Source organism: Arachis hypogaea, chromosome 9 (assembly GCF_003086295.3).
Source record: "Arachis hypogaea cultivar Tifrunner chromosome 9, arahy.Tifrunner.gnm2.J5K5, whole genome shotgun sequence".
Lineage (NCBI taxonomy): Eukaryota > Viridiplantae > Streptophyta > Magnoliopsida > Fabales > Fabaceae > Arachis > Arachis hypogaea.
The window spans coordinates 115,370,624-115,388,715 of record NC_092044.1 but is presented as its reverse complement, the minus strand read 5'-3'; the positions used below and the strand labels follow the sequence as shown (position 1 = coordinate 115,388,715).

The window sequence follows — 18,092 nt, the reverse complement described above, 5'->3', positions numbered from 1 at the left end:
ATTCAATAAGTGAGTTACTGTTCATAGACCGAACACTTAAACTTTGTCTCTGATTAGTCATCATGAATCAATACTCATCATTGGAGTCAATTTAACATCCTTTCTGATGATCTTCTTTGACATCCTACCGAAGACCCAAGAAGCTTTAGAAATAATACAGACATGAGGGACCTTAATAATTCACATCCCACAATTATGGATGAGGCGCTTGGGAATTTAATTAAAATAAAATATAAAACACTGGAAGTTATCAATTATATTAACTAGCCATGAATTTCAGCTCACCTGGCATTTCGTCAGAGGCAGAACATACAATGTAAAGGGTGAAAAGTTTGTATAAGAATCATTATGTAAAGTACCCTTCAATTATTGCTCCAGACATATGGAGGTAAAATTAAGTGCATCATCACTCTTGAATTCATCTATGTATGTATATATGTACGTATAAATATCTGCAAAGCCTCAGTAAGGGTAGTTGATTGGTTCTGGCTGAATAGCTTTCTGAACAAGTTCAGCTTGCTCCTTAAGGTGAACACTCAGAAAACCAGTGGCTACAGCTGCAGACGGGGCACGACCGACATAATTGATGTCTTCATAGCCTCCTCTGCCAAGAGCCTTCAACGATGTTATAAGCCGCGGTAGAACATAAGTGTATGCCCCCATGTTCATTGGCTCTTCTTGACACCAAACAATTTCCGCATCTACCATAACACAACACACAAGTGAGTGAAATAGTCAGTAGATTCAATCATTTGGCTTTGAATTGAACCACTGGTTGTTGCCTTCAAGAAGGAAGTAGATTCATTACTACTATCGCTGGAAAATACTTACTTGGATATCGCTTGAGCTCTCGTTGGACGAGGTCATAAGGGAAAGGACATAGCTGCTCAACCCTACAGATTGCAACATCTTTTGCATCTTGCTTTCGTCGTTGTTCGTCAAGTTCATAATAAACCTGCAAGGGATACCGGATATTGGCAGTTACTGTTAGATTATAACTATTTATGCGTCTCTTTCTATTAGCTTTAAGTTTTTGGAAAAATTAATTTCTTGACAGATAGTATCAGAACTTCTATAATCAAAAGGTCTAAAATTTAATACTCATTAACTTTCAAAAGAAAAAATTTCAACATAAGACAATAAAATGAGAAAAAAGTCTATACAAAATTCACAAAACCCATATAAATAACATACCTTTCCAGAGCAGAGTACCAGACGCCTGATACCCTCCTCAAGATCAGAGTGGTTATTTTGATCTTTGATGAGGCGCTTAAATCTGGTACCCTGTTTGTCGAAACCCGGGTGTCCTTGGACATCATCAAACTCAGATAAATGTGATCTACAATCCTTATGCCGAAGCAGGTTCTTAGGGGACATTACAATTAGAGGTTTACGGAATTCTCTATGTATCTGAAAAAGGGAAGGGTGGAGAAATTAATCAGCATAAACTTTTAAGCAGAATGAGCTAAAACATTATGCCAATACCGACCTGCCGCCTTAGAACATGGAAGAAATTTGCAGGAGTTGTAACATTTACAACCTGCCAATTACACTCCTGAATTTGTTTCCTAAGAGTTGGCTCCATTACAGGAATCACATAAGGATTATCATCAGCCATCTGCAAGAAAATTAGAGAACATGCTAATTTAAATACTACCAAGAATAAAACATTGAAAGGTGAACTCAATATTAAGAGCAGCGAAAGAAATCATGACATAGATTCATAACAGATTACCTGAAGATAACGTTCCAATCTTCCACTTGAATGCTCAGGTCCCTGGCCATCATAACCATGCGGAAGTAACACTACCAGTCCGGTCTGACGGAGCCACTTAGACTCACCAGAACTCAAGAAATTGTCAAATATCACTTGAGCACCATTAGCAAAATCACCAAATTGAGCCTCCCAGATCACCAATGAATTCGGATTCTCCATTGAGTAACCCAATTCAAATCCAAGAACACCAAACTCAGAAAGTGAGCTGCATATTCCATTAAAAAGATTTCTTAGATGAAGACATTCAACATCAAAAATTAAAATGCACAAGATGCCAAGAAAAAAGATTACCTGTTGCTAACAGTAAACATTTCTTCATTTTGGTTACTTATGACATGGTCTAGGGGGCAGTATTGCTCCCCAGTTGCCTGATCATGAACTACAGCATGGCGGTGACTAAATGTTCCTCTTTCAACATCCTGACCACTTAGCCGAACATGGTTACCTTCGACTAACAATGTAGCGAAAGCGAGTGCCTCGGCAAAGCCCCAGTCAATATCTTCTCCTGATTCGATCATTTTCGCACGCTGTTCATAAATTCTCTTTACTGCTTTATGAGGAGTGAAATTTTCAGGTAAGATTGTTATTGCTTTCCCAACATTTTTTAAAATCTCGGGTTTCACTCTGCACAGGATAGATCATATTTCAGCAGTGTTTTAGAAACAATAGAAAATATTCCAAAGTAACTTTAACATGGAATTATCATACCCAGTGTTCCGAATTCGTGAAAGCTGTTCTGGTGACTTGAAACCGGACCAATATGCAGAAAGCCAGTCCCTTCTTTTTGGAACATAATCTTTGCTAGCCAAGAATTCTTCATTTAGAATTGACATGACCTTCTTGTGTATCTTATCAATGTCCTGCTGTGTCACCTCCCCTGATTCCAAAAGTTTCTTCTGATAAATCTCTAGAGCTGATGGATGGTTTCGAATCACCTAGGTATATAGCTCATGCAATTAAAAATCTAATTGACTCATGCATATAAAAGGACTAGAATAATTAACAAGACGGCTAACCTTATACATTTCAGGCTGTGTAAAAGATGGTTCATCAATTTCATTGTGACCAAATCGACGGTAGCAGACCAAGTCAACGACCACATCCGAATGGAAAGTCTGGCGCCACTCAGCTGCAAGTTCACAGGCATGAACAACTGCTTCCACATCATCACCATTCACATGAAAGATGGGAGCATTTAAGGCCTTAGCAACATCAGTGCTATATTGAGAAGACCTTCCAGCCTTTGGATCAGTTGTAAATGCAACTTGGTTATTTAACACAATGTGAATAGTCCCACCAGTAGTGTAATTCGGTAGTGCACTAAGGTGAAGAGTTTCATAGACCACACCTTGTCCAGCAAAACTACCATCTCCATGGATCAACACACCCATATTCTTCTTCCTGTCCACATCATTTGAGAAATACTGCTTTGCTCGAGTTTTCCCAACCACAACTGGATTGACAGCTTCCAAGTGACTAGGATTCGCCAACAGAGACAAATGTAACCTTCTTCCACTCCGAGTTGGGCGATCATACGATGTTCCCAAGTGATATTTAACATCACCAGTTCCTGTGTATAGCCCAACTTCATCCTGAGGTTGGCCACCACTAAATTCGCAAAAGATCTGGCGAAGTGGCTTCCGGACCACATTGCCTAAAACATTAAGTCTTCCCCTATGTGCCATTCCCATGACAATGCTCTCAACCCCAAGATCAGCTGCTCGATCAAACATTTCTTTCATGCCAGGAATAAGTGTCTCTCCTCCTTCAAGCCCAAATCTCTTTGCTGATTTCCATTTTGTTGCCAAGAAATTCTCAAAGAGAGTACTCCAGGAAAGCCTATCAATGATAACCTCGCGACGCTCCCGATCATACTGGGTAGGTGTGGGAGTTTCAATCTTGTCTCTAAGCCAATTACACTTGTCCCGGTCCGGTATATGCATGTACTCATACCCAATGCTTCCGCAGTAAGCTTGCTCAAGCCGTGTCAAAATGGATCTAAGGGTCTGCACCGGCCTATTCTCGGATAAAAATCCAGACATCCTCCAAACCCCCAAGAAGAATTCTCTGTCAAGATCAGCCTCAGTGAACCCATAAAAGGCAGGGTCTAATTCATCAGGGACTTTTCGTTCTTCCAAACCCAAAGGATCTAATTTTGCTTTCATGTGGCCATTAACCTGATATCCTCTCACCAATAACAGCAATTTCATACTCTCCTGGATTGTTTGGCCCGAAATCCCTGGTGTTGTGGAAGCTTGACCAACAAAGTTCCTAAAGAAATTGTCCCAAGATTCGTCCACACTGTTAGGATCAGCTTCCCAAGCTCTTTGAAGCTCCTCAAGATACACACTGCTTGTTCCATCTAAGAAGTTGTCAGTCAACTTGGAAAGGGGAACAGCACGCGGCACAGGCGCTGATTCTGCTTTGGATTTGAAAGTTGTGGTGTGGAAGTTTCTAGAAGCTGGTGGAATTGGAACTGCCGTAGTCCTTGCTACATGATAATACGATCTACCCCTATAGATATTTCTTCTAACTGCATGCTTAGCAATGCTGGAAGCAGCTCTAAACCATGCCATGGTTTCTCACAATCAAGAATATCAACAATTTCTCAATACCATCAGTGTTCCCTAATTCCTATCAATGATGGAGCCAACGAACGAAGAATTTATGTAAGTTCACATGTTTCTAGTAATTTAGATTTTGTAACAGATATATAAATTACTCAATGCTGCTTCACCCAAAAAATTAAGAAAGAACAAGAAGGTGGTAAGAGGATAACCTGAAAATGATAGAGAAGAGTGCAGGAACTCTGATTCGCAGTGAAGAAGAAGATAATGAATGTAATGGCAGTGAATGAAAGATGCTACTTTAATGCAGAACCATACAGAGTACGTCTCCTTCCAGAATGTGTTTGCTCTTTAATTTGCCCATGCCAACAATACCAGACATCTTTCTTGCTTTTTTTTCTGTATTTTTTTGTGGGTCCCAAATTCACAATACACAAAAGACAAGTCTACTCTCTAGAACTCCCTTTGGAAATGTAGACTCGTCGAGAAAGTTCTCATCCTTATTATTATTATTATTATTATTATTATTATTATTATTATTATTATTATTATTATTATTATAAAGTGATAATTAGAACTTTAAATATTTCGATTTAAAGATTAATTAGTCATTAAAAAGAATACTAATTAAATTCTTTACGATAAAAAAAAATGGCTATATATATTTTTAATTCTTTACGAAACAAAATTACTCATATATTTCATTATTTACATTTATATATTTCCATATTTGCATTTATAATAGTATATGTTTCCTTACCGACGACATAAAACCAATACAGTATTGAACAATAAAACATTCATTATTAATTTTCGTATAACTATAACATTTATCAATTTGGTGATCATTTTGCTTAGTGCGCTTGAATTAGCTTAGTTGAAGTATCGGGCCTTTTTCTTTCGTTGCCTAGGTTACAGCTTCGGAATACCCCAGAAGGGAATTTCTATCTAAATCCCTCCAAATTGTCAATTTACTTATTATTATTATTCAATATAGACTTTGTTTTGCTCGCGCGAGAATTTGAATTAAGTGCAGAGACTAAAAAATTGATTTTAAAAATCTAACTACTATCCATTGTTAATTTGTTATGTTACCCTATAACCAGTTATTTATTTACAAGACTTTCATTTAATTAGCGCATTTTATTTTTGTCAACTCCTTAAATGAGTTTAGATTTACACTTTACAGTACAATTTTCAACCTTTAAAAACCCGGTCTTTCATTAGTTTGGCAAGAAACGATCATAACTAACATACTACAAAAATTAAATATTTTAACTAGATTGTAGGGCTTTACCCGTGAGGGAGCCCTTCCAGAAATTCTCAAAGGCCTGGGCCAAACCCAGGCCTAAGAGGGGGTTTGGAAATAGTTTTCAACCAGCAATTGACGCGCCTCGGTTAGAACCTCACTAGCTGCGTCATTGCCCCAAGCGCAAAGATGCTTAGCCAGTTCTCAGAGTCTTACTTTTATAGGAAGCTGAACCAACTCCTCTTATTGGTTTCACCCGATGTGGGACTCTGCAGCCTAACAATACAGAGAAAAAATAACAAGTGCTACTAGCCTACTACGAGTATAAGAGATATAGCGATTGATATCCATGTGGCTTTTAACCACGGATATCCATAATGGTTTCTATAACCCCAGTGCTATGGAAGGCATAGCTCATCTCTGATAACTAACTCAGCAAGCGTATAACATCTTTGTTCAGAGTATTGAAGCCAATTTTTTAAAATTAAAATAACAAAGGACGATGAACCACACAAGTCATAGTACTCCTTTTAAAATTACAGGATCCATGATAACCAGAGTTGCTTCAAGTGTATGGTGATGGTTTTTAAACATTTAAAAGATACTACCAGATAATTTTTCATGTGTCTACCCAAAAGTTTTAGGGCTAGTAGATTTTAGTAATTTTGGCCCGTAATTAACTAGCACAAATATCAAATTATCTTTAATAAATAAATTTTACTAATTTATGTGTACAAACTCTGATAAATATAGGTATAAATTATATTAATTTATGTATACAAATTCTGATAAATAAAAATATAAACTATGTTTTATGTGTACAAATTCCTGAAAATATGACTACAAAATATTGTTAGTCCAAAGTAATAATATTTGGTGACTGTGTAGCATTACCGTGCTTCTAATGTATTATTAAATACTTGAAAAAAGTCGACAGAGACTTTATACCAATGGCCTATTTGTTGACCTCATATAGCAGCCACATCTCAGGTTTGATTCCCAGCTTGATAGAATTTGTATTGTGTTGTGTGAGTGTGGTGTGCATGAGTGGGTAACACCTAGAATAAGCGTTGTCCAATTCATTGACAAAAAAAAAAAAAAAAAACTTGTAAAAACTCAATATGATCCTAACTAGTTTTTCATTGCTTTAAAACTCACCATATACCGACTAGTGTAAACTAAAGATTCATGGGAGCATCGTATTCGTTAGAAGCTGATGGCAAGACTTCAAAATAACCGAAGCAAGATACGGGGGCAAGGAATGCATACCAAAAGAAATTAACAAAAAGAGAACGAGCAGATGAAGAGAGTGGAAAAGAAAGAAATAGTAAACAAAAATTGTCAAAGAAAACGCTTAAAAGTTTATGGGTAAGTGGCAGTATCGTTCTCAATCACTTAACATACGATATAATTTTAATTTTAATTTACTTTAAGAAATTCAGTTGCCAGTTCCAGCGTATAAGCCATTGTGATTGAATGAAGTGATCAAGTGAAACGACTGCAACGCTATGAGCCTATGATGCAGAATAATTGGTTAACTTTTAAGCACAACATTGGCGGTGAGGAAGCAAAGAAAGGATTCCGTTTGTTTCCATTTAAGAACATTCCTTGCTATACTTATGATTGTCTACATTCCTAAGCAAACCAAACCAACAAAATTAGAGCACTTGGAGTGATATACTTTGAAAGTGTTAAAGAGAGTATTTCTGATAATCTATCCGAAGCAAATTAACTAGTCACAACAAATTCCACCAACTAAATTTGTAAAAAAAAAAAAAGGAAAAAGAAATTTAAAACACTAACTTTTAGAACATGACATTTGCAGTTGGGAAATACAGGGGACAGATACACGCTCCCACTTATAATGTCATCAATATAACTTTAGCACCTCATTAGTGAAACTATAGAGCCTTCACTCTCTTGCTGCAGTGAAGATGCTGGTTCTTCTCATGAACCACAGCAAGCTGACTTTGCTGCAGGTTGACTACCACCAGCGCCGGCATCTGGTTGGTTAATCTTGATAGTCTGCGGCTGCACCATCAGAGAAGAGATATTACTTATTCAGGGAAACAATAACAAAGGAAAAAGAAATAACATTCAGGACCGTAAAGAAAATTATCTACAAAATACCTCCGTTTTAGAATCTGTGTCTGCAAGCCTTTGCTTGATGTCTCTTGCTATTGAAAAGAAAACCTCCTCTACATTCATGTTTGTCTTTGCACTCTGCATGTGTTATCCAATGTAAATATCATGAAATCGCATATGCTTTCGACAAAAATGTGATTGTGAAGTATGTTGCTACTCACAGTTTCAAAGAACTTGATACCATACTCATCAGCAAGAGCTTGTCCTCTGGCAGTAGGCACAGCCTACAGGAGAAAAAGGAACACCTTTAGCTTTCATCAATGGAGAAGAATAATAACATAAAGACAGATTAAGAAGACAGAGATCTATCAATATCAAATTAGCAGACAACTTTGGCTTGTATAGGTAGTCAATTGAGCAATAGCTGCTTGGTTGGTTACTTTTAAAATACAGTCAACCATGGTGTAAGATATAAAATGTAAACAGGAAAACAACCCCAGATGTACATACCCTCTTACTTTCATCCATATCAGCCTTGTTTCCCACGAGTATCTTGTTTACATTGTCAGAAGCATGTTGTTCAATATTGCGAATCCAATTCCTAATATCTGAATAGAAGGAAACTAGCTACATTAAAAATTGAAAGCTGGGCAGAGTGGACAAAGGAAGTTCAACCATAAAAGACATGAGAAATTAATTAGAGGAATAGAGTCCTGGGGGAAAAAAGAAAAAAGAAAAGAAGATAAATCATTTTAATGGGTCAGTTAAAGAAATGAACAATATTGAAATGTTAGTGCAAAAAAATACATCAAAATATCACAGGAATGCAATTGATTGAAATATCTATAAACTTTCAAGAAGACCAAGGACAGTAGCGTACTATTAAAAGATGCCTCATCGGTAACATCATAAACCAGCAAGATACCCATGGCTCCACGGTAATAAGCTGCAACAAAGTGTGGCATTGTAAGTTGAAAATATATATAAAGTTTTCTTTGGTCAAAGAAATGGAGTATAGAATAAACATATAGAGAATTGTAACCTTCTATAAATACTAAATAGGCATATGCTTACTCTTCTTTTTCTTTTTTCTTTTTCTTTTTTTAAATTAAGTTGCAAGGAAGAATGATTCAAGTCACTATTTCTTCAAAATTGTAACTTGTAAGTAAAGAAATTATTTTCTATAAAAACTTTCACAAGTTAAAACTTAAGATAATGTACTGATCATGCTTCAATATTTAATTTCCTTCAAATATACACTTTCAATTAATCATAACAACCACACTATTTTCATCTTCGACTAACTTCCACAGGAATGCATGTCAACATACAAGATAAACCCATAAATTATCCCTTTCCTAGTATATGAAGAAGAAACAAAGTACACAGTTAACAAATACCTGTGGTAATAGTTCGAAATCGCTCCTGACCAGCAGTATCCCATATTTGTAACTTAATGCGTTTGCCGTCCAGTTCAATGGTTCTTATCTTAAAATCAATCCTGTCATATAGATTATTATAGTAAGTCCTTTTTTCCCCATCAACAGAAAAATACACATATGCTTGTGTTCAATTATTTACATTAACAGAGATTAAACATACAGGCAACCCAGTACAACAACAATGAGTAAGCTATACAATAAAAATACCAAATGAGCTTTAGACATCAAGCACTTCAGAAGCTTATTGGACGAGAACCAGAAAATTATTCCAGGTAGCCATATACTCAGTAGACAATATAATTACAAGGTAATAGCTGCTGAAACATTTTAGATAAAAAGATGTGCAGAGACTAACCCAATAGTGGTGATAAAACTGGTTGTGAAAGAACCATCAGAAAATCGCAAAAGCAGACAACTTTTCCCCACACCTGAAATAGCTTTCAGTCAGTTAAAAAACAAAAAGACTACGACCAAAGAAAGCCAAACTAACATAAACACTAGAGGACAAGACTCTGATATTTAGCAATTATACAATCCCCTTAGACCTTAAGAATTAACACACTTATCCCAGTCAAACCAAGGTTACTTAATAACCTGCTGAAGAAATTTTCTGAAAAACCCCTAAAAACTCAAGTGTACGGTCTCCCTTACCCTAGAAGATTAAGCATTTCACGAGATTAATTGAACTCAAAAGGTTGAAAGTTGACCAACTACCGTTTTAATGTCCGATTCTAAATAATCAAAAGTTAATAAACGTAAGTAAAACAAAAGAGCAGCATAAGAGTGAAGATCTGGAAAATAAGAGCAAGGTATTTAGTTTCCATGATAGTGGAAACAAGGGATGGAGAAAAAAAGAAGAGATTTTGAGGGTTGAAAAGGAGGGAATAGGATAAGCAAAAACGAACCGCTGTCGCCAATAAGAAGGAGCTTGATTAGGTAATCGTAATCTGCACGAGCCCTAGCTGGTGGTGCCGCCATCGATGCTTACCACTAAACTTTGAAGGCAGAAAGTGAGAGAAGGGTTATGGTATATCCGAGAGAGAGAGAGTGAGAGAGAGAGAGATCGGATGGGAAGAGAGGGAAGAGGTGGCGTCGGAAATGGTTAGAAGAGAATCGGCGGTGACATGGGAAGAGATCGGAGAGGAAACCACCGATTCAAACGGGTCTTCGTCTTCTCTCTCTCTTCTCTTTCTCTCTCTTCTTTGATGTTTCTTTCTCTCTCTCTATCTCTCTCTCTCGGAGTCTATGATTATTGATTAGAGAGACCGTTATGCTAGGAGAATGGGCAATAACAGTTTCCGTTTCGTACTCCTTCCCACACTGGATTCTGCCCCCCTCACTCTCCCACTCGTGTTTCTTCTTCACATCATCAATTTAAAATAAAAATAAAATTGGTGTCCATTTTTTTAAGAATTTTATTTTGATGTATGTCAATATAAAATTATTTTATATGTACATCTAATTATATAATATTATATTAATAAAAATAATATTTTTTATATTAAATGTGAAAATGATTATCTAAAAAATAGTTATAATTATGCGATTATATAAAATATTTTATATTATTAATATATCAAAATAAAATTTTTTAGGTTAACAAACAATACAAACTTTTTACATAATTGTTTTAGTCAAAATATAAATATATATTATATAAATAATTAAATTAAAATATTTTTATATGAATAATAATTTTTTAAGGTAAATATCAAATCAGTACCTGAAAGATTATAACGATGATAAAATAGTACCTAACTTTTGTTATTAAAAAAATAGTCTCTAAATAATTTTAAAATTTGAGAAGTGTGTCCCCGAATTTACCGGAACAAATCTCCGACAAACACAATGCTGACATGGCCATCGTGTGTTTGGTGACTTGGCAAAGCACCCCAAACCCTAATCCCTCCTCCCTACCGAACGCACACTCCTCCTCCCTCTTTCTTCCCATTGCAACCCCCTTTCCCTCCCTCTACCCAACGGACACTCCCCCTTCCCTCTCCTTCCCCAACGCACTCCCCCCTCTCCCTCCCCGCTGTTGCCATCGTTGCTAACGCAGAACGTAAAATGCTAAAGATGCAGACTCGTCAACGCCGTTAAGTTCAGCAATTTCGAAAACAATGTATTTTCGTAGATATAACTTCTAGGAAAAATGGAGAGCTTCAAAGACGTCAAGGTCTTGCACGAAAAATCACTTGAAGAATGTGAACAATATCACATGTCATCGAGATACCTAAGTTGCGAACTTTATGCAAGATCGCATAATTGCAATTCTTTTAAGGACGTGAGGCTCGATGTAACAATGGCGCTCAAAATCGAGGTTGAAGACGGCGGAGGAGGTGTCGCGGCAGGTGAGAAGGGTGGAGATAGATTTCGTGAAGATTTTGAAGGTCTAGAAGTGGAAAGAGTGAAGAGTGAGAGTTGGGAGAAGTTTCTAGAGATTCCTCCAGCGGCGCGAAAGGACGCAGGTTTGAACCACATGTTTGGCGTTCACGAATGAGAGCACATGGAGGAGGACGCAATTGGATAAGTCGCTGAGTCTGTGTTTGGGATTGTGTTTCAGTGTACCTTGGTCTTTTGCTGTTGGACGAAAATGGCATATCGTATCCTGAAGAAGACATTAGTGTTGGTTTCATAGGTGGAAGGAGATCGGAGACGGAGGTGGGGGATTGTTATACCGCTACAGCAAATCACCAATAAAACAAGAATTGGAGCAACAAATCGGTAGAGAGAAGGGAGAACCGTTCTCGGCGTGTGAGAGATTAAGGGGAGAACCGTTCGAGAGGAAGAGGAGGGGAGTGCGTTAGAGAGGGAAGGGTGGGAACTGCATTAGGAGGGAAGGATTATGGTTGGAGGGGGTTTGCCAGGTCACCAAACCACGGTGGCCACGTCAGTATTGTGCTTGTCGGAGATGTGCTCCGGCGAACTCGGGAGTACGCTTGTCAATTTTTAAAATATTTTAAGAATTATTTTGTTAATAACAAAAGTTAGGTACTATTTTATTAGTGTCAGAATCTTTTAGATGCCAATTTAGTATCTACCTCTAACTTTTTTTAGCCAACAAGACAATAAAAAGAGAACAAAAATATAAAAAAAATGAAAAAATAATATATTTTTTAATAATTTTTATATTTTCTTTTCAACTAATTCCTACTCATTTCTTTTAACTTTTAGATTTTTTTTATACTTGAAAGTTACTTGAATTTTATTAAAATACTCTATTAACGGAAAATTTAAATAAGAATAGAGTAAATAACTATTGAAGATTTAGATGGTCATAAAATTATCTATAGAAAATCTTAAATTAATTTTATATTTATAAAAAATAATTTTTTTTAAATAAAAATATTCAATCGTTAAATTTTGGTTGATTCTATAAAAAATATTAAATTTTAAAATTATTCTTCTATCATCATCTTCAATTTATTCTTTTTTTTATAACATTAACAAAAACACAAAATTTATCTCTAACCTCACACTCATCAATAGAAAACTATTCTTGTTCTCTTATTTTTCACTTCATCATTACTCATCGATACAAATAACACCACAAATCTAAAAATCAATCAATACTGTCAAATTTGACGATTCAAATTATTTAAAAAACAAAAAATACCAAAATTACATATATATTCATACATTTTAAAACACAAAATAAATCCTAGCACAACAATACATAATCCAATAACTAAATCACTAATGAGAAAAATGAAAACTCTAAGCCTTGATACTTAAATTTTGTCAGTGAGTTGAACAACCAGTCGTCCAATGGAAAGAGAAGATTCGTAGATATATGAATAGTTGATGCACTCGTTGCACATATACCGAGACAGAACACAGTCGTCAATAGAAAATTCTGCAATGACAATGCCGATGTAGTAATCGACTTTGAAAATCTTCTTCTAGTGAGAAGAGAGTTCGGGGTTGGCCTTGTTGACGCATGTCAAAACGACGTGCGTTTTGGATTAGAAGCCAATTGCGACAGAATTCTGCTTTATTGTCTTCATTGTGTATTCAACCTGAAAGAGCCTCTCAACGCACGGGCTCCACGTCGTAATGTTGGTGTCGTATTGATTTCTAAACATTGTCGTTTAGAGGTTTGGGCATTAGTTAGGTTTTAATAGGTTGAAGATGGTGATAGAAGGATAATTTTAGAATCTAATTACTTTTTTTTACAGAATCAACAAAAATTTAACAATTAAGTATTTTTGTCTAAAGAACTCATCATTTATAGATATAAGATTAGCTTAAATTTTTTATAATTAGTTTTGTGAGGCGTTTAAATTTTGATGGTCAAAACTCAAAAATAATGATTTACTCATTTAAATAATATACATGACATCTTAAAATTATTTTTTTTTAATTTTATATATATATATATATATATATATATATATATATATATATATATATAAAAGTTGATTGATTAATTTAGTTATTTGTTTAAATAAGTGTAAAAAATTTAAATTTTATTTTATACGTACAATAATTTATTATTAATCATAAATTTTTAAATAAAACTTCAATTCATAACAAATTAATCTTTAATGCGTACAAATGCGAGATATGATATCATCTTTCAACTTAGTTCTTATTTAGCACCCGATCAAATACAATTTCATTTCAAATGAACTCCATGTAATTACCTGATAACATTATATACAAGGACTATAGAACAAAATAATATATATATATATATTAATAAAATATTTCATATTTAATATGTATAAACAATATTATTTTATTCAAAATAAATCAATTTGAGAGATGCTTTAGTCACGCAGATGAGTATTTTTGGGTTAAAATTTAAACAAAAAAATGCCACTCTATTATTAACTATTTAAATGTAATGTTTATAAGAGTTAATAGTTAAAATCGCTTTTGAAAGATATTTTAATTTCTATTTTTATCCCCGAAAAATAAAATTAATCAAATTCGTTTTCAAAAAATAATCAATTTAGTCATGTTAGTCCTTCCATCATCTTTTGGTTGTGACAAAAATTCATCCATTCCATAATTTAACTAATGTATCACGTCTTCGTCTTCAGCAGATAGAGCTGGCATTCTAATCAGAACCAATAACATCACGAAATTCATGAATTCTATTTTGGACAACGGCTATGATGCAGACGACGTCGATGCACATGCAATAGCGGCGTTGAAAGCGTAGGCAGTGACACGAGCGGCAGCATGAACAACTTGCGAACATGGAATCTGCTATGGAGGTGAGGTTGGATTCTTTTGGATTTGGGATTAAGGTCTATAGATTTAGGGACTGATTTGAAGTGATGTAATAAATTTATCTTATCAGCAACAAGTAGGTATATTAAGCGAGTGCAACGTTGGCAGTTAATAAGTCATGTCAACGAGCGTTAGCCACCTTAGCACAGGAGATGACGGAAGAACTAATGCGACTAGGTTGGTTATCTTTCGAAAACGAATTTGATTAATTTTATTTTTGGGGGATGAAAATAAAATCGAGATCTTTCAGAACTATTTTCACTGTTAACTCATGTTTATAAATTTAGCAAACCTCTTTTAACCATTTTTTTAATCTTTTTTCCCAAAATTAAAATTATTTACTAGTTTAGGTATAACGCGGTGGTTGGCCTAACATGCAATCCGTTAAGATACCTTATTTTATCACACTCGCCTGATCACTTTGAAGAAGAGAGAAATTAAAATGTAGCATCCAAAGCCAACAAAAACCAACCTCTCAACATGGAATAAGTAACATGTACATGCCAACCTCCTGAATAATTTATAGAACCCTAGTACAAATTACAAAAGACATATACCTGATATTGTCATAAACAAAAGCCCAACAACCACACTCCCAACTTCCAATTCTTTACAGATAGTCACATTAATTGATCAGACACACAACTTGTACCAAAATGAAAACAACTCATCATGCATGTCAAGTGTCAACCCCCCAAGTTGTAGTCTCCTCCTTGCTGATATAAATTATACATTCCACCTACTTCCATTTTTCCATCTAGATAATCTCCCCCTGCAAAAATAAAATTAATAAATATAGTTGGACTTAGCTGAATTGCTATAACAGAATGATAGATTAAAGAGAGGATCATCTATGATACTTTGATGGTTTGGGGGGTGGAATTTGGTTTGATTAAAGTTTAGAATTAGGATTGAAATAGGTAATTGAGAATAAATTTGGAAAAAAAATTAACTAATAGTTGATGGTAAAACAAATAACTAACTATAAAAATAGAAATAAAACATATTTCAAATATTAGAGAAAAAATCGAATCAAATTAAACTTATTTTTATTGTAGTATAGATGTGCTTTTCTAAATATCCAATGAGTTTCAAAGAATGTGAAGCCACGTACTTGAGTTTGATAGAACATCATCAAAAACAGGCATACGACTAAAATTCCTTAAGGGTCTTAGAGTGCCATCTGATGTGAAAATGGGATCTGATTTGTTGTTCTTGTTTGGATGTTGATTATTCAAATACTGCAACTCAGGGTTTTGAAAGCACAACTTTTCTGACCGATTAGCAGCAGAAGCATTGGTCATCATGATGGTACTATGTTGTTGTTGTTGGGAATCAATTAACTCCTCTGGCCTTGTCTTCTTATCCTTAGAATCAACCTCAGCATCTACTTCTGGTTCAATAGTAGTATGTGGCACATTATTTTGAAGCTTCCTCTTTGATCTTGCACGCCTGTTTTGGAACCAATTGTATACATTTGTTTCAGAAATCTGGCCATGGTGGCTAAGTTCAGAAGTAATCTCTTTAATCTTCTCCTTGCTTGGAGTTCCATTCCCTTGATCAAATATACGCTCAAGAATTTGAAGCTGCAATGGTGTTGGTGTCCACCTTTGCCTAGACGTTATTTTCTGCCCTGCTGATGTCATCAATGAATCGCAGTATATATTCCCCACCCGAACTCCTAATCAAGAAAATTAAACCACAATCACTTTCTTATATTAACAAACAAATAAAAAATTAATCCTCTGCACAAACATCTCAGTTAACACATGATTCAGAGAAAGATCACACTAAAAGAGTATAATGTACACACTCTAAATAATTATGTCAGTTTTCATCATATTAACAAATTCAATACAATAAAGATATTAATTATTAATCAATATACAATAAAAAATATTAAAAAATCATCAAAATTTATTATTTTTTACTATCATTTAATTATTAACTCAATTTTTTTAATCTAATTCTTTTAGTTTCATAATCCAATAACATATTTTATTTCATATTTTAAATATTGATGATTAACTAATGGTCAAAAATAATAAATTCTGATGATTTTTTACCATTCTGGTAAATTACATCTAATAGAAAATCAATAATAGAAGGGAAACTTGTGCTTGGAAATGATTATTATTGGTTAATGATTATTATTTTGTTAAAGCTCGCATTGGCTTTCGTGTAAATCGACAAAGACCAAATTGGTGAATGGAAAGGGATCAAATTGGTGTTCACTAAAGAGAGAAAATTGGATGACAAACCTAAACCTTAGACTTTGGGTGAAGAAATTATCATTCGATTAAATTTTCAAGCTTGTTAAAGAGTTGATTGCTGAAGATTGAAACTGAAAATTGAAGCTGGTTTATGTTTGTGCATAATCTATCACAAAACTAAGATGATTGATGAGAGAATTAAGAAATAAAAATATGAAACCTGCAAGATCGTGGTGAGTGGAGAGTGTTCTATGCATCTCAACGAGCTGGTCGCAGAGAGTGGCATAAACCGCAATCTGCTTCCTCAGAGTCTCTAACTGTTCATCAGTCATAACCTTCACAAACACCATATTGTTGTTAGTACGATCTGCCTTCTCATTATTCTGTAACTGCTTCTGCCATTCTATCATCTTCACCACCATCCAGAGAGAGAAAAGGTTCGTCAGAAAAAGTGTTAGTGGCACCAAAAACCAACAAAAAAGTACGAGAAAGAAAGAAAGAAAGAGACAAAAGGCGCAAACATGAAACGTTTACAAACACGATCCTCTATTCCTTTTTACGCTGTGCGGCATGTGACTCACTTGGATCATCTCATTCAAAATATTCAAAAAATGAAATGGACACCCATGTGATGTGCCCAAAATTCTTCTTCTATTGCAATCATTTTCTGTTTATGCCGTAACCGCCTCAAATTCATAATTTTATGTCATTACTCATTAGGTTCAACTTGAAGGTATATAAGCCAAGAGTTTTGTACAAGTGTTATGTACATATATAACATATACTTATTATTATTAGAATATATTTAGGATATTATATATTAGTATAGTGTTTAAGTATAATTTTTTTATTGATTTTATGTTTATTTAATTTTATTATTATGATTAAATTATATTATTGATCTATAAATAGACATTTTTTCAGAAACGAATCTAAAAATTTTAATATACGGACCAAATTATATACAAATTTTTTAATTATATTTTTTTGTGTTGTTTTTTTATTACATGATATGTAACTACTGAATTATTCTTTTTTAAGGTTTTATCAATATATATAGAAAAATATATAATTTTTTCAATAATTTTATTTTTGACATAAAAATTATATAAAAAACATAACAATATTAATAATACTCTATAAAATTACAAGATACTAGTAATTTTATCATATGTTTAGTTAAGAAGTTCTTACATATCTTTTTAATTAAAATTAATTTTTTAAAAGTTTAAAAAATTTGAAAATAAATTATAAATTATTAATTATCTCAAAGGTACTAGCAATGTTATAAAATACAAGATATAACTCTCAAAATAAAGCTATAGTGGAAATAAATTATCATAAAAAAATAAAATAAAAGTTTTATAAGTTTAGAAGAAAAATTAATATTTTTCATAAGAAAATAATATCTAAAATAAATAATATATTATTAAAACATAACAATGGAAGTTATTATTTCTATAGAAATAAGTATATAAAAATTATTTAAAAATATAAAAACTTGAGTATAAAATATTG

General features: G+C 34.0%; 3 protein-coding genes and 1 non-coding gene across 9 annotated transcripts; all 4 read right to left on the bottom strand.

The window, feature by feature from the left end:
- Positions 1-233: 233 nt before the first annotated feature.
- On the bottom strand, positions 234-4,838 carry LOC112712294 (uncharacterized). Its single transcript, XM_025765139.3, has 9 exons — positions 4,557-4,838; positions 2,794-4,411; positions 2,486-2,712; positions 2,069-2,401; positions 1,736-1,982; positions 1,490-1,618; positions 1,195-1,410; positions 832-955; positions 234-701 (listed from the first exon to the last, which is right to left on the bottom strand). Exons 2-9 carry the CDS (start codon positions 4,351-4,353, stop codon positions 463-465), a joined length of 3,075 nt encoding a protein of 1,024 aa, XP_025620924.1. The 5' UTR covers positions 4,354-4,411; positions 4,557-4,838; the 3' UTR covers positions 234-462.
- Positions 4,839-5,633: 795 nt separating this feature from the next.
- LOC112713783 (U4 spliceosomal RNA) lies at positions 5,634-5,784 on the bottom strand. The gene has a single exon (XR_003158744.1). It is a non-coding gene; the product is annotated as a U4 spliceosomal RNA (small nuclear RNA).
- A 1,467-nt stretch (positions 5,785-7,251) lies between these two features.
- On the bottom strand, positions 7,252-10,511 carry LOC112712293 (ras-related protein RABE1a). The gene is made up of 8 exons (XM_025765138.3): positions 10,026-10,511; positions 9,476-9,548; positions 9,079-9,179; positions 8,559-8,624; positions 8,189-8,286; positions 7,900-7,962; positions 7,724-7,816; positions 7,252-7,624 (listed from the first exon to the last, which is right to left on the bottom strand). The coding sequence occupies exons 1-8, from the start codon at positions 10,096-10,098 to the stop codon at positions 7,541-7,543; spliced, it is 651 nt and encodes a 216-aa protein (XP_025620923.1). The 5' UTR covers positions 10,099-10,511; the 3' UTR covers positions 7,252-7,540.
- Positions 10,512-14,798: 4,287 nt separating this feature from the next.
- LOC112712292 (WUSCHEL-related homeobox 13) lies at positions 14,799-17,318 on the bottom strand. 6 transcript variants are annotated; one of them, XM_025765137.3, is made up of 4 exons: positions 17,096-17,318; positions 16,795-16,984; positions 15,476-16,042; positions 14,799-15,133 (listed from the first exon to the last, which is right to left on the bottom strand). In XM_025765137.3, the coding sequence occupies exons 2-4, from the start codon at positions 16,982-16,984 to the stop codon at positions 15,048-15,050; spliced, it is 843 nt and encodes a 280-aa protein (XP_025620922.1). In that variant the 5' UTR covers positions 17,096-17,318; the 3' UTR covers positions 14,799-15,047. The 6 variants fall into 6 exon arrangements, with proteins under 6 accessions (XP_025620922.1, XP_025620919.1, XP_072059699.1 ...); XM_025765134.2 differs by having other exon boundaries at positions 17,083-17,298; XM_072203598.1 differs by having other exon boundaries at positions 17,109-17,285.
- Positions 17,319-18,092: the final 774 nt, after the last annotated feature.

Excerpts from the sequence above, each read along its gene's own strand:
- LOC112712294 (XM_025765139.3), bottom strand. The coding sequence starts at position 4,353 with ATGGCATGGTTTAGAGCTGCTTCCAGCATTGCTAAGCATGCAGTTAGA. Across the intron at positions 1,983-2,068 it reads ATGTTTACTGTTAGCAACAG|CTCACTTTCTGAGTTTGGTG; the intron begins GTAATCTTTTTT and ends TGGAATATGCAG. Across the intron at positions 956-1,194 it reads TGGTACTCTGCTCTGGAAAG|GTTTATTATGAACTTGACGA; the intron begins GTATGTTATTTA and ends TATCCCTTGCAG.
- LOC112712293 (XM_025765138.3), bottom strand. The coding sequence starts at position 10,098 with ATGGCGGCACCACCAGCTAGGGCTCGTGCAGATTACGATTACCTAATC. Across the intron at positions 9,549-10,025 it reads CCTTCTTATTGGCGACAGCG|GTGTGGGGAAAAGTTGTCTG; the intron begins GTTCGTTTTTGC and ends AAGCTATTTCAG. Across the intron at positions 7,963-8,188 it reads ATATGGATGAAAGTAAGAGG|GCTGTGCCTACTGCCAGAGG; the intron begins GTATGTACATCT and ends TTTCTCCTGTAG.
- LOC112712292 (XM_025765134.2), bottom strand. Across the intron at positions 16,043-16,794 it reads CACTCACCACGATCTTGCAG|GAGTTCGGGTGGGGAATATA; the intron begins GTTTCATATTTT and ends TTTCTTGATTAG. Across the intron at positions 15,134-15,475 it reads TGATGTTCTATCAAACTCAA|GGGGAGATTATCTAGATGGA; the intron begins GTACGTGGCTTC and ends TTATTTTTGCAG.